The following is a 15,417-nucleotide window of genomic DNA, read 5'->3' on the forward strand; positions in this document are numbered from 1 at the left end:
ATTTTTAGTTTTTGAATGCATGTGCAAAGTAGGTGCAGTTCTGTTACTCTCTGATTTGTCTGTTACATTATCCTGCCCCCTAATGGTATACCTGATAATCACAAGGCAATGAAGAACAGGTATATTTGGGGTGTTTTAGGATTGTATAAATAATAGGGGAGTATATGTCCTTAATAAGTGAAAATAGGTGTACAAAGAATATAATATATATATATTATATAAATAAATATTAAATATTACAACTAATTACAGCCTTAATGCAAAAACATATACTTCCACAAACCTAGCTAATACATGTAAAAAGTAAGACTGAAGGGAAAGTGCTGTGGGAGTAAACTGACATATTAAAGGATAATATGATATGGTTATACAACAAATTATACAACTGAAAAAAACCCAGAAACATATATTATATATTGCCCTGCTTTGTAGAATCAGAAATCCCACAAGACTTATTTCTTGGTCCCACTGATGAGGTCAGGCTGGAATATTTCAACTATTCATTCATACTTGAGCTGGTACACATAATTTATCATCTTCACACCAAATGACAAATAAACAAGTGACAACTAGACTCTGAATGCATTCAGACTGCAAGGGGCGAGACAATCCCGATTACCTCACTGATCACTTTGATCAGCAGACAGAGAGATCAGTGTTACAAAAGAGAGAGAGAAACAAGTTTCTCCCTCTTCAATAAACAAATACATTTTTAAAAAGGACCATAATGATGTCACCATCACATCATCAGGAGCCCTCTATAGTTACAAGAGAGATCTCTGGGCTCTACATCCAAGGACATCTCTAGTTGTGTTGCACTGCTGTGTGAAAAAAAACTGAAGTAAAGAAAAATTTAAAATGTAACGTCCTAAGCACATTATATATCTTCCAGTAGACATTTTGCGCATGCTGTATTAGAGGTTGCTGGTGAAATAGAAGTAGAATAGTCATTATGAGAATTGCCTTGGTTGTTTGCTTTTCAGAAATGAAAAATGAAATGTGGGACAGATATGGATTGTGAGATTTATTATGGCTACATCATTCCAAATCGGAAAGAAAATAAAAACTTCCAAAAGCGATGTCCATCTTGTAATATTTGCCTGTAATTGCCAAGGATATATGAAACTCAAGACACAGAATTTATTTTGAGTTGTTTTGTATTAATTTAAATTTAACGAAAAAAATACTGAGATATGTTGGAAAAAAAAACAATCATCCTCTAGGGATAAATGTACCCTATAATTAAATGCACTGCTTTAGCACAGCGATTTATTTATGTCTAAATTAAAAATCTCTTTAACAGTTGTCAATTACTTCCTAAACAACCTGTCAAAAAGATTATTTGGAGAGAACATTAACAGAAACTAATGCCAACATCAACCTTTAATTAAATTAATTCTAAAAATGACAAAATCAATTTTGGATTTTAAATTAGAAACCATAAATGTTTTTAAATATTAATAACCCTTTACATGTTTGCTAATATACTTAATCAGATGCATTCATCTAATCAAGGGAAGGAGAGGGCAGAGGGTAGGAGATGTAGAAATAGGTTCCAAGAAACCCAGCATCACACCTGTAAACAAGTACTGGAAAACAATTAAATAATAGGAAATGGACTTAGTCTGACCTCCGCCTCCCTGTGTTCTCCTGTAATGTATTATCGACAGAGCACTCACCGTAGGGAAGTGGTGTAAAATGGTTGTATGTGTACGGCTGAACCCCATCTCTTGCTCAGACAGCCTAGTCAGGAGGTCCTGCTTCTCACGACCCCAGCGTCGTGCAGCCTCTTCCAACTAACAGAAAACAACAGAAATAATGAGGACCACAATATAGGAGCTGGGTACACTGCTTACAAAATAGTACCGGCTACCCGTACCTCTCGTTCCAGGCTTTGCACTCTAGCCTGAGATTTCTCTAGCTTGCTAAGAAGGGAAAACTTCTCAGATGCAGAGAATACTCCTTGGGACTGAAAGGGAGATAAAATATTTCAGCAAATAAAAATATCACTTTTAATTACAACTCACAATAATGGCAATGCTTAAATTATTACATAATGCTTCTTCTCCTTATATTTCCTCCTATTACTCCCCATAACCTCCCTCTTTGAACCTCTATAACATATAGACAAACTCCAATTTGCTCTATATAAATTCTCACCTTGGAAATAGTCTATATTTAACCTAAAGTATTTGGGTGATGACTTTCTCTGATCTCTGGGTAAGATTCTTCTCTCACCAGTCTCTTCCCAACTACTTCCTGCCAACTCCTCTCCATCTAAAGGCAGTTTGGTGCTGGCCCTGTCCCCTATGCATTGCTCTTCACACCCCTCCACAAAGCTACTCCCACAAAGAGGGAGAACTTGGTGTAGGCTACCCTGGGATGTTCCAAGGTATGCCCATAACTAGTACTTTTGCACGTGATAAGCTATTAGTATTGGTAATGTCTTCCAATAACATCTGCTCCATATATATAATTCACATGTCTATTCAATACTCACTGGTACATTAGGTTGCACTGTTATTACTGGCTGTCTTGCTTTCTCCAGCTCCTCTCTCAGACGGGTATTCTCTGCCATCAATGTAGCATAGACCTCACCCTGCAGAATATCCACCCGGCCACCTAAGTGATAAAAAGAATGATGGAGTTATATTACCCAATGAAGACTTTATGTGTTTACACATGCCGAAGCTTTTAGAAATACTTGACTGCAGTGTTACCTTCCACGCTTATTTGAAACAGGCACCACCAAGTCAAACAATGCACCATCATTTACTCATATTGTGATGTCTCCTTATCTGTGTGGCATATAGAGGTCACCACTCATTCTTAAAAGGTACTTGATGTCACTAATCATTGAACTATATTCCCCCCAATCCCAGACTAAGATTAGATGCCACCCCTGACTCGCCATTGTGTGTATGTCTCACACCAGTGATATTATCATAAAAAAACATTGTCGATTCATTCTAACACTTTCAGAGTGCTCCTTCTCAGTGTCAGTAGTATTACCTCTATCTCCTCCCTCGACACGGCCTCGTTTCTTCTCCTCTCGCAGTTTATTGTCCAGCAGTTTCTCCATTTTCTCAATCACCTATAGAGACAGAGCAAACCAGAACCTTTAAAACATGGCTTATTCTGTTGCATTGTGTGTTCTATTGCCTTTGTATCATTGAAACTTCAGAGGGTGGAGTGATGTTTAACATCTAACACCCCTGGCAACATCAGAACTCACCTTCTCCTGCTTGCGCACAGTGTCCTGTAATGCCTTGGCTCGGTTAGCCCGCTGGTGGTATTGCTGTAGCACGGCCTGCTGCTGCTGATGTGCTCTCTGTAGAATAAGCAGCTCCTTCTCTCGATCATTCCTCTGTAACAATTAAAGAAACACTGAGAATAAGCATGACAAGGCTGAAAACCCTAGTACTCTGCAAGACAACACATAGAAAATAAATAAGAGAAGCTTATCTTTGGCTATTTTACAATTATAATTCATGTGTCATGTTAGTGAATGCTAGGAACCAGAAACACTGATATACTATGAGGACAACTAGCACAAAAGGGTGGTAATCAAGTTGCCTGTTAGCCTGCCGATAGCTTTGTTGTTATGCTAGTGACATCTTCCCTGAAGGCGGAAAGATGGTTTCTTGATGCATGGAAATTATACTTGTGAGAGGCACTCACCCTGACCAACTCATTCTGCAGCTGCTGAACGCGGTCTCGCATCCCCCGGAGCTCTGATGTTTCACTAGCAAGTTTCTGTTTTAGAGTCACTGTGATGGATAAATTAGACAGAAAGAGATCATACACATTATAGCCTCAGTACTATACCACTCATGCCATAAATATTTACATGCACCTTGTTCTAGAGCAGAAGACATGACGTTGGGGGATTTCAGAGGTTGAATTAAATTAGAACTCTTTGTATCTGTTCCTTTAAGCGTAGCCTTGTTGACAAAACGATTTCTACGAAATGATGCCATTACAGAGTTACATTCACCAGACGGAGCCTTGAATTATGTTTGGCTTTATAAGGACTTGTACACTGGAATGTATCAGATAAAACCTCGTTACCCAGTCGATCGGCAATCTCAGCCTTGGTCATGACATCAATGTCACCATCACTTAGCATGCTGCGGCCCGCATCCTGTAGCAGACTGCGTTCGCTCCGGAGTGCACTATTTTCAGCTTCCAGTCCTCCCATCTGACGGCGCAGTGTAATAATGTCATCTGCCATGCGCTGCATGGCAAGTCGGTAATTTGCTACTTCCTAGAAATAAGAGGTATGCAAATTAGTTAATGGACTTACACCAGGCAATTTTGTGAAGTACTACAGTTGAAAATGTCTGAAATAACACTATATCTAGAAAAGCAATAAGAAAGTTGCATTTTACAATTGCCCAATAGGAAATGTTGCTCAACATTGCCTATATTGTTGGCTTTGAATGCCAGTACAGAGATATATTTTTGGGATTGTGGCCTATTGGATGTTAATGATGGGGAACGCATGTGCTAAAACATCTGTCTTAAAGATATGGCCCCCCATACCCTTCAGAATCTACCGTATTTGCTCGATTATAAGACGAGGTTTTTTTCAGAGCAAATGCTCTGAAAAATACCCCTCGTCTTATAATCGGGGTCGTCTTATAATCATACCTCAAATAGGTCTGACTATGAGACGACTAAGATCTAGATCCCCCGCAGCTGCAGGGGACCTGGATCCTCCTGTCTCCCCGCCCCACTTACCGGTACTTCTGAGTCCCCGGTGTGTAGCTGGGGCAGCGTGTAGATGTCTACGCGATTCGCGTAGACAACTTCCGCTGCAGCAGGAAGGAGGCGTGGCTAGCAGCGGGGGTTGTCTGCGTCCATCGCGCAGACCTTCCCCGACTGTCAGAGATCAGAGTTCCCCGCAGAGTGCTCTGAAATGCCTTTTAACCCCCTTAATGCCACTCTGCCTCCAGAAATGCCTTTTTAACCCTCTATACGCCACTCTGCCTCCTGAATGCCTTAAACTTCCCTATATGCCACTCTTCCCCATAATATGCCTTTTAACCCTCTAAATGCCAGAGTGGCATATAGGGGTGTAAGGCATTTCTGGAGGCAGAGTGGCATATAGGGGGTCAAAAGGCATATCATGGGGCACAGTGACATATAGGGTTAAAAGGCATATCATGGGGCACAGTGGCATTTAGAGGGTTAAAAGGCATATCATGGGGCACAGAGGCATATAGGGGGTATAAGGCATTTCTGGGGCAGATGTGCATAACTGGGGGGCAGGTTGGAAAATAGAAGGAAATAAAACCAAAATATTTTTCTCAATCATAGCTTTTATTAAAAAAAATAGTTTAGATGACATTAGACATTTACTGGTAAAACTTTTTTCCTATAGGGTCGTCTTATATTCAGGCTTTTTCTTTTTTTTCCTAAATTAATATTCAGATTTGGGGGGTCGTCTTATAATCGAGCAAATACGGTAATTCAAACTTCTGACCTACAGAGCCCTTAACAACTCTGCACCCCCCCAATATTTCTACCCTCCTATCCAAATACACCCCTAACCACCCTCTTTGTTCCTCTCATGAACTGCGTCTCTCTCTTCCACCGTCATTACCTTTTCCTACTCCCGCATTCAGAATTTCTCCCATGCTGTACCCCTTCTCTGGAATCCCCTTCCCCGTTCCGTCAGACTCTCACTCTTGTACGCAGATTTAAAAAACTCCATCCCATTCCTGTGTTCGGTTCATATTCGTTTTTTTCTTAGTTTTTGGCAGGTTTTTTTTTTTTTAGAAAGGGTTAATACGGGGTTAACGGGGTACGCACTACACAGCTACTGTATTGGTCGCCGGACAACCATAACTTGCACTGACAATGATGGGAATTGCAAGGCTGGTGGAAAATCAGTAGAGATGTTTCCACTGGTGTCCACAAGAGGTCTCCACACACCCTACACGTGTCTCTTTGCAGCCCCACACTTTGATTCCTAGTCACAGCACCTGATTACATTACAATGCTTCACTTCGTGAATTGTCCTGTCCGTACCTAGATCAATACTTTCTTCATACATTTGACCTCAGCTACGAAGGCAACACCTTTATATAACAGATCTCATTATAAAGGCACACAATTCTGGTTATTTCACAAAGAAGGCTGAGTGCATGAAGGCAGAGAACAAGGAGCACTGTGTGGGGATTCTGGATTATCCTTCCTTTCATACCTTTCAGCCAAATCAGAGCCATTCCTAATTTGATGTGGGGCTCAGGTCAAGTTTAAAATTTGTGAGACCCTTTACTTACCCCATACAGCAAACCTGTGAAAGAAAACACTAAAACTGAACATTGACTACCATGGTGCAGCGACTGTGCAGAGTGGATCACAAGACAGCTGCACCAGCCTGCCTTAGCCTGGGAGAAATCAACGGATAAGATTTTCATTGAAAATCGAATGGAGACAGATTGAACCGCTCTCACATTTCTAATGTCATCAGTGGAACGTTGGTTTCAAGGCCAAATGCTTTACAAGAGTTTAATCACCAATCCCAGTTGTTGGGCATGCAAACACAAAAGGATGTGTACATGGGGATAGCCAGTGCTCTTGATAAACTAAGTTCAGGTAATGCCCCGGTGACATAAGGAGGATGCTGGGGACAGAAACCTAGCAGTATTTCTTATTGAATCACTGCTCACTTTTAACTTGTATATGGAAGATTGTTTGTTCCACCGAACTTTGCTCCAAACAGCAGTAATGCTGTAATTGCCAAAATAAGTAATACTAGATTAAAGGAGACAGAATCTGCTCACCTGTTCCTGGTGCTCCATCACTCCATCTGCAGGCAGTTCCATGTCCTTAGTGCTGATGCGTTGTGCGGAGGTCGTGCAAGTACATAAAATAGGCGAGGAGAATAAGAGAACAAAATAAGATGTATGGGAAAACTAGAGCAATGACCTTACCTCAAATGACAGGATAATACAATATTTTACAATGTCTGGTGAATGTGTGACTCTGCTACTCATGCACGCATTGTCATTTTGCACATTTAAAAACATGCATGGCGTAAACTGAAGGACATCATATTTATGCATGTGTATAAATAATTAGATTAGTTGCATCTGTAATGCCAGCGCTAGAAGCCCCTCCTGGACCAAGAATTCTGGGGGCATTCTCACTACACTGATATTGGCCTTCTGAACGCTCCAAACACTGCTCTCCTCTCCTAGTATAGCTGCTTACCTACTATAGAGGCTTTTTACTTTAACAACATATCTAATTAACTTGTATCTTACAATAATGATATGTGTGATTGCAATATCAAAATCAAAATCTGCAAAAATACTTCATAAGCATTTGTTTTTACACTGGCTTCTGCTATCTTTAAATCTTTTAATATGGTAAAGGCTGAATTGTTTCAGTCTTATTATAAAAAGATCATGCGTAGTTGCTAAAGCAACGGATTATGCTTTTGTTTTATGGGGTTATACTGCAGCATTCGCAACATGCTACTTAGTAGCTAAGGCTTATCTGTCAGATCTTGGTCCTAGCAACAAAATACACCTGTAATTACGACACAGCCTTTTTTATGTTATTCAGCAGATAACGGTTACATTTATTTATATAGCGCCAGCAGATTCCGTAACGCTGTTGCAGTAGGGAAAGACCATTTAAAATGACAATATCATTAACACATGTTAAAACATACCGGTACAGAAGGAGAAGAGGGACCTGCCCTTACAGTCTATTAGGATATGTTTTATATGTGCTTACAATCTATTGGGATATATGCTATATGAGACATACAGTCATACTCCACTACATGTAACTAGCATTTCTTGACAATTCATATTTTACTTTTGCTGCTTACTTTTTGTATCACACGCTTCTACATTTGCTTATTTCATTTGGCAATAACATTCAATTTATTAAAATATACCTTTTTAAGATGCACCTTTTGTATTTTGTAAGGTTATACATTTTTTAGAAAGGCTTTTTTCATATGAGCAGAATTCCACATACCCATACTAAAAAGCTGGCTTAGAATAACATTTAATGTTATAGATGGTGACATCAAACAAAGGACCCGGTTAATAAAGAATATTTCTTCAAGTTACTATTTTAAAGAGGGGCTTCTGGATAACACATAATTTAGGGGGTATTAATATCACCAGATATTTCACACTGGGTACTTTAAGTATCTGTGGGATTTCCAATACTTAACATTAGTTTCTACTTTATAGAAGCATAAAATATGTGCTTAGGTATCGTCAGGACTCACCTTAAGTAATTGGAGGAGGGGTCTGCATGTACGTGTCCTTGATGCCCCCCTGGATCTGCAGGCTTGGGGTCAGTGGGTATGGGTTGAGTCCATGGGTTAGGAAGAATATCAGCCAGAGCATTGTAGGGTGGGAAGGATGTTCCATCTCTTTGCAGCTGGGAAAGTAAAAAATGTGTTTCTATCTAGCTATTTGACCAATAGACAATAAAAACATAAGTAGGTCCAGATAAAACCTGATGCTCTATAAATTAGAACATACACAACTTTAGTGCTTTGTGTCCTTTTAGATGTAACTACTTACAGAAGAGGAGTATGGCCTGTAAAAAGTATCCATCCAAGAAAGATGACTGTACTCCCAGACATATGTCCTACTGAGACATACCAGTACTATCTGACCATGCTATCCACTACTAATATATAGATGTCCTGCCAACCCTACACACTATCTTACTAGGAGATAATCCCAGGCCTGCAAACATCACAGAACAGCTCTCTCTGCTATATTGCCAGTGATTTTAAGGCGCAGCTATTATCCCAATCATATACAGTATCCTAGTAATAGCTGTACTCACAGCCCTATACCGTATCCTAGTGAGTTAAGTGTTATACAGTTACCCTCCCACCCAAAACACACACACTCCCTCCTCCCTCCACCATCATCAAATAGCAACCAGTGCCACTCCACTCATCATACTCACCTTTGGCAGGGCAGCCAGCATGGGCATGAGATGCAGATTACACTGCGGTTACTACTCACGCCTTTCTACTCTCCACCCTAAATTATGATCCTTGTGGTTTAAACCTTCCTTGTCCCTCCTGCAGTTTGTCTATTAGTATGTAAGTAGATTACCCCTCCTTTATAACCCCCTCTTCATTATGTGAACGGTTAGCTACATTAAATCTGAATCATTTTCCATTTCTAGTTTTCATTAAATCTAAAACCTCTTCCCTCCACTCCTCTTTTTTCTATATCACTGTCGCTCTATCTTTGGATAATTGTTGCTACAACAAAATATCCCCTTGGAAACTGTGACCAAGAGGAAGAAGGCCGGGTCTGAAACCCTTGTATACAATGTAACGAGAATACAAATGGCAGGGTAAACAGTTTACTAGTGGCATGCAGACTCTGCTTAGTGTGAAAGGAGCCTGGAAAAATACCTCTGTAGGGGAAGGGATCTGCCTTTATGTGAGTTACAGGAGCAGGCGAGAAAAAAAAGAGCTATAAGTAGAGAGTATATGGAGCAATTTCAACATGAAATGTACAGGTGTAGGGGAACTCTTATCTGAGAAGTCTGTGAATAATTGTAAAAAGTACCGGTATAAGAATACATATTTCACATTAACATAGAAACATAGAATTTGACAGCAGAGAAGTATCGTTCTGCCCCATTTAGTCTGACCATTTTCCTAATGTAAAGATTCAGACATTAATCAGTACTTGGTCTTGTCTTAGATTCAGGAAAGTTTTACGCCTATCCCATGTATGTTTATATATCTTTACTATGTTAATCTCTACCAGTTCTGATTGGAGGCTGTTCCATTAACTTACCACCCTCTTTGTAAAATAAAATGTCCTTACATTACATTTAAACCTCTGACCCTCTAGTTTTAGATTTCTTTACATGTCAAATAAGCTTCCCTCCTGTGCTTTGTTAAATCCTTTTAAGTATTTAAATGTTTCTATTACATCTTCTGTCTCCCTCTTTTATCCTCCAAGCTATACCTCCTTTCCTCCAAACTATACAGTTTTTTGATAGTTTGTTATTTGTATGTTCATGAAATATTTAGTTTTCACTTTGCTCTTCTTTCAAAATAGTTTGACAGCATAGACAGTTATATTTGTTTTAATAAAGTAATTACATGGATCACCATTGGCATCCAATAATTCTGTATAATTTCTGCTTTCCTTTTGACTGATGTTTAGATCTATTGCTATATGTTTTCCATATAATAAAAGGGACAGTAGCACACACTGGCCATTGTTTCTAACTTTTGGATTAGATCCATGAAGACCAGGTGGAGTTAGGTGGCAATTATAGAGGGAAACTAATATATAATAAAAGAGGGTCATGCAGGGTAATAGATGGGGAGGCGGCGCATATTTGGCAACCGAAGGTGTTAAATCGAGCAGTTCTAACAACTCAAGTCTGACTGTTAACACTTTCAATGCCAGGTGAACTACTACGTGCAAACTGGGTCACTTGCAACTTGTTTAACTACAAACTATATATTTAAAATAATACGATCTTGGCAAGTAACCATTGTGCTTTTCTAGCAAACTACAGCTGTGGTATCCTGAGAATTTTCAGAAAGTTGTCTATTTTACTTGTAACTCTTTAACAAGCTTGCACTTTTTTTTTTAGCTGTAACTGGCTGCATAACTCCTAGTGTTGGTCTGCCATAGCGCCTCCTGGAACCCAATGTCTCCACTATGATTTTACACATTATTGGAAGTTTATAAATCATATAAACAAAAATAACAAATGCTATCATTTTGGCAATCTTTTTTTATGCCTAGCAACAGATAGTATTGTAACGCATAAGTGTGCTTTCAATGCACTGCCCACAGAGCATTGCTCATTTCAAGACTATTTATATACCGTATAAAAAATAAAAAACTACCTTACATCCTCCTGCACATTACACCATGCTGCATAATATATTTGCAGTTTATAGTAGGAGAAGCTAGGTCATTATTAGCAGTATATGCTAGGCTGACAATGCAAGCATTTTAATCAGAATGAAGAAGGCTACGTAGACAACCCTTTTCATCTACTACATGCTCTTCTTCTTAAAAACGCACCAAGATTAATATTTACCCCACTGGCACATTTCCCTTCATTGACCTCCTCATTTGCATTACCATTTTTTCTCTACAGGACAATTTACAGGACTATGGCTCCCAGGATGGCCATCTGGAATGACCTCTCCCACAACAAACAAAGATGATATAATTAAGGAGATAAACTCCTGAAGAAAGTTATCAGACTATAACAGTACAGCATTAAGTATAATCCTAAAAGAGGTAGGAAACAATACAAGATTAAAATTAATTAACCCAAGATAAACTCCTTCATGCAAGCCCTTCCAGTTTTTGGAAATGGATAATATTTGTTTTAATTACTGAATGCTAATTACTTTCTTTAACATACAAGGGATAGGCATCGTCCACTGTACTATATGTAGTGGGAATGATTGACCATTCCTTTTTCTACGCAGTCATAGTCTTTCAGGTATAAGCAGGTACAATAATGTCTCAGTTTCCTCCTGAAGCCATAGGTTTAGTAAATTAAACTAGTCAAAAAGGAAACTCACTAGACTTAACATACAAAAAGCAGCTAAATGGCCTATACGGATATGCTCTTCTTTTTGTAACTTTTATCATGTCACACTTCAGTCCTTAGTGAATAATGAAGAGTGTTACAGAAGTATAGGCTGAAGTTCTCCCAAGTTTTATGTCCAAAGTTTCGTGTCTCATTAAAAAGTTTTTGTTTTTTAAAGTCTAGCTTTTGCAATAAAATATGTCATTTCATGAGATGAATCCATTACTCAAACTCCATATTTAAAAGGAAATATTCTAGGCCAACACCCTTTGCTAACGCTGTCTGGTGATGGGTCAATAGTGATACTCCCATTACATCATTACAACAATAAGGGCATGTTTTATGAACAAAAACACCATGTGTTGAATTGAAAAACACATTTATGTTATAAGACAAAATATATTTAGGGGTTATAAAAGAGGCAATGTCGGCAAAACATCCATATATCAGCTAAAATACATAGTTCTCAAGAAAAAAACATTTGAGTAAGAACAATTGGCTACAGAGGAATTCTATCTGGTCTCTGTAGAGAACAGCAGCTACTGGATCTGAATCACATTTGACATCATCAATGCAAGAAATGGTACAAATTCCTCTATCCCTATGAGCATTCAAGGGACAATAATGCTATTTGCAGGCCACTAATTGCCCCTTTGAAGAAGAATGCTTGAAATTGGATTATGCCCTGCAAACTTCAATTGCAAATGTTTTTGCATTAATGGCAAATAAGGTCTTTGTAGCCTTGTAAGATAACTACAGATCACCCTTGGTTAGACACATACACTAGATGTACTGTAATTAGCATGCCTCTCCCAGGGTTACTTTACAACATATTTTTTATAATGCCTCATTTAATTAGCATACTATATGGAGGTGTTAATTGTCCTATAAAAAGAAAACTAAATATGTTGTTTTAAAGAAGTAAAACTTCCCACAATAAGATCCTGACAGTACATTTCTTTTTTACTTTTGGATGCATAGCTGTCAGACATCATGTGATCGCACGTCATCAGCACATTTCAGAAGCATTTAATGTCTTTGAACACAGCGACCTGAAAGTTGAGCACAGTAGCACCTTTGTTCGATTGAAGCATGAACAATGACTATGGAAAATACACAAAAGCATCAGGAACCGTCAGTTATGCAGCTGCTGCTACCAAGCATTTCCCAATAAGGATTTTAATTTTCTAAACATTTGTAAAAATCTGCTCTCAAATCAGGTCTGTAAGTCCAGTTGTATGCCACACACTGCTGTAAAAGTTTCAACATCTTTCATACCCATCCCAATATTTGCTTATCATCAATAGTCTGCAAGTTGGATTTGAAGAAGCAGACAAAGCATGTTTTTGTTTCCGGGATTAGCGAAGTTTAACAATGTTTTTTTGAACTATAAAATATTTCAGCACATACAAAATTCAAGGGAAATGAGTCATTGTAAATCAGTTAGTTTATAGCCATATAATATACATAATTCATCAAAGCTCTAGTACGCGTGAAAAAGCTAATATTACAATTGTGATCAGTGTTGAACCAAAGAATTTCAAATTAAGACAAAAATCCAAATTCTCAATTTGTATAGTGGTGGCCAAATGCAGCAAGCTACGACAGTTTTGGCATTATCTTAGGGGTGCTGGCAACATGCATCTTAGAGGGCAAGCTTTGCAAAATGACCCAGTATTCAACGAACATTTAGCAGAAAAAAAGCATTAAGTGTGGTTTATCTAGTCCTGCTCAAAATACATTTTTTAGGGACTGAATAAAAAAAAGGATCCAGTCATTGAATAAATATCACATAAAGCTCACATTACTCAACACCCTAGTTGTTTTTTTGTGGAAAAGCAAGTAAACATAGAAAAAAGCTTTCAGACGATGGTTAAAAAAAAAAATCTTTAAATCAGCAATTGCCTACCCGACTCAACTTTAACCACAGAATGAGAGATATTTTTGTGACCCTTAATGTATAGGTTTTATTCATATATAAATCAGACTATATACTTAGCCAGACAGGAATAATTCCTGTTAAAATATTGAATATTTCCTAGTGCTAAAATCCTATATTCATCAGCTGATATCCGATACCAAGAAAGAGACACATTGACTGTTCATTAAAATAAATTGAATAATCCTATAGCTTCTTCATTCAGTGGCATTACCTTGAGAAATGTGGCTTTGGGCCAACTAAGCAATTCTGTGGAAATTCCCCACTTCTTTATTATTATTTATTGAATAAACCTCTACGTCTATCCTATTTATCAGTTTCCACTGTCTCTTTTCCATCTTTCTTTTTAGATTCTTACCCCTATGCCTTTCCCAGTGTTTTTTTTCCCTCTCTTTTCAACTTCTCTCTAATTTGTAACTCTCATTCTGCCTCAGTCTCTTCAGTATTCTGCTTCCCATCTCTCAGATCGCTCCTTTGCTCACCACTCTCTCCCCCTTCTATTCCTATAAATCTCGCTCTCATTATTCCACATTGTGTTAACAAACTTCGCTTTTAATCAGATCCCCCCCTAGTGGGCCATAAATCTGCTCAGGAAATGCCCAACCTTACACCATCAGAGAACATACATAAAGCTTTGTGGTCTACTACATTAAAAGACAAGATTATTTTGACGCCAAACACCGCCTCAATAACGTTAGACCTTTTTTTAGCCCAGCTGTTCCAATCTGGCAGCCAGGATAACAAGAAATATTCCCCTAGTAGGTTCCTTCTGTGCTTTTTCCTACATTTGTTAGGGTACAAGATTACTATATACATAGTCGGGGGTGTACATACTTCAAGGGTATTCTTCACATTTAAGGGAATTTAGGGGATATTTTGGAAGACAAATGGTAAGACAGGACAAGTGATGATTTTCCCTAAATCAAGGACATCTAGTCATCACAGCATACAGTATGTACAAAACAAGCCATACAATATTCACAGTCAAACAGCCCAGATGAGAGAGCTTAGTCACGCACAGCTCTAAATGAGACGTCTCAGTGGTCTCCACACACATACTGTTTCTATTCTGGAAGTCTGAGATAAGCTAAACTGCTCCTCTGTCCATCCTTTCATCCTTCACTTTCATCCTTCTGTTTTGTGCAATAATCCAACTGCAGATACTCAGCCTCTGAGGATGAGAGAACAGAGCTCTCCATGTAGGAAAGCTCCCCCCCTACCCCATTTGCAAAGTCCCTTTTACAAAATTACCCTTTCACTCCCCAACTCTTCCTCTTATTTGCGATATATATCGCTCTCCTAATCATTCTACCCTTTCTATGGTTCAGCAACACAATTTCCTGTATCTTTTGTCTTTGTCACTGGAAATCTGACAAATACTATGCAGAAGTGTTGTGTTTCAGCTGCTATACATTATGAAGGTCCATCCAATGTAAGCTTCTTATAACGTATGGTTAAATCAGTGAGATTTCTCCGAAGTCTCCTCGCTCACCGTATAATGCATTATGCAGGACCAACTCAACCATTCTAGCTGGAATGTTGACCCCTCATAATGAATAATGACATAAGAGTTAAAACTCTGCTGCAAACAATGCCTTTAGTGAATAGACCTCTCTGCACTTCTCACTGTATACTACTCAATTATCACTTGGTATAAATTACAGGTATTTCTGGACAGCAGGTAGTTCTATAACTGGGATCTCTGAGGATTCTAATCCTCCTCATCGTGGAGCACATATTGGTGCAGTTTCTCATGCAGTGATTTCTCCTGCGTGTCTACTGTAGCAGAAAAGAGGATATCTTTGATAGCTGTCTGGAATAAGGCTCATTGAATGCTTTCGGGTCACTATATTTTCCATGTAATGATTAAGCTAATCTGTTCACATAACCAA

The 15,417-nt window shown here is 38.6% G+C and overlaps 1 protein-coding gene across 1 annotated transcript in view; it reads right to left on the reverse strand.

Moving 5' to 3' along the window:
• Window positions 1-1,317: 1,317 nt before the first annotated feature.
• The window catches only part of LOC149297671 (coiled-coil domain-containing protein 33-like), a 30,149-nt gene continuing 16,049 nt past the window's right edge, over window positions 1,318-15,417 (reverse strand). Inside the window, exons 14-23 of the mRNA XM_089488158.1 lie at window positions 8,264-8,418; window positions 6,795-6,846; window positions 4,072-4,267; window positions 3,682-3,770; window positions 3,236-3,367; window positions 3,013-3,094; window positions 2,497-2,622; window positions 1,880-1,959; window positions 1,680-1,796; window positions 1,318-1,326 (exon numbers count right to left, since the gene is read on the reverse strand). Of these exons, the coding sequence (XP_089344284.1) occupies window positions 1,318-1,326; window positions 1,680-1,796; window positions 1,880-1,959; window positions 2,497-2,622; window positions 3,013-3,094; window positions 3,236-3,367; window positions 3,682-3,770; window positions 4,072-4,267; window positions 6,795-6,846; window positions 8,264-8,418 (1,038 nt within the window). The remainder of the gene's footprint in view (window positions 1,327-1,679; window positions 1,797-1,879; window positions 1,960-2,496; window positions 2,623-3,012; window positions 3,095-3,235; window positions 3,368-3,681; window positions 3,771-4,071; window positions 4,268-6,794; window positions 6,847-8,263; window positions 8,419-15,417) is intronic.

The sequence above is a fragment of the Sceloporus occidentalis genome, unplaced genomic scaffold (genome assembly GCF_023333645.1).
Source record: "Sceloporus occidentalis isolate IW3139 unplaced genomic scaffold, rSceOcc1.0.p SCAF_37, whole genome shotgun sequence".
NCBI lineage: Eukaryota > Metazoa > Chordata > Lepidosauria > Squamata > Phrynosomatidae > Sceloporus > Sceloporus occidentalis.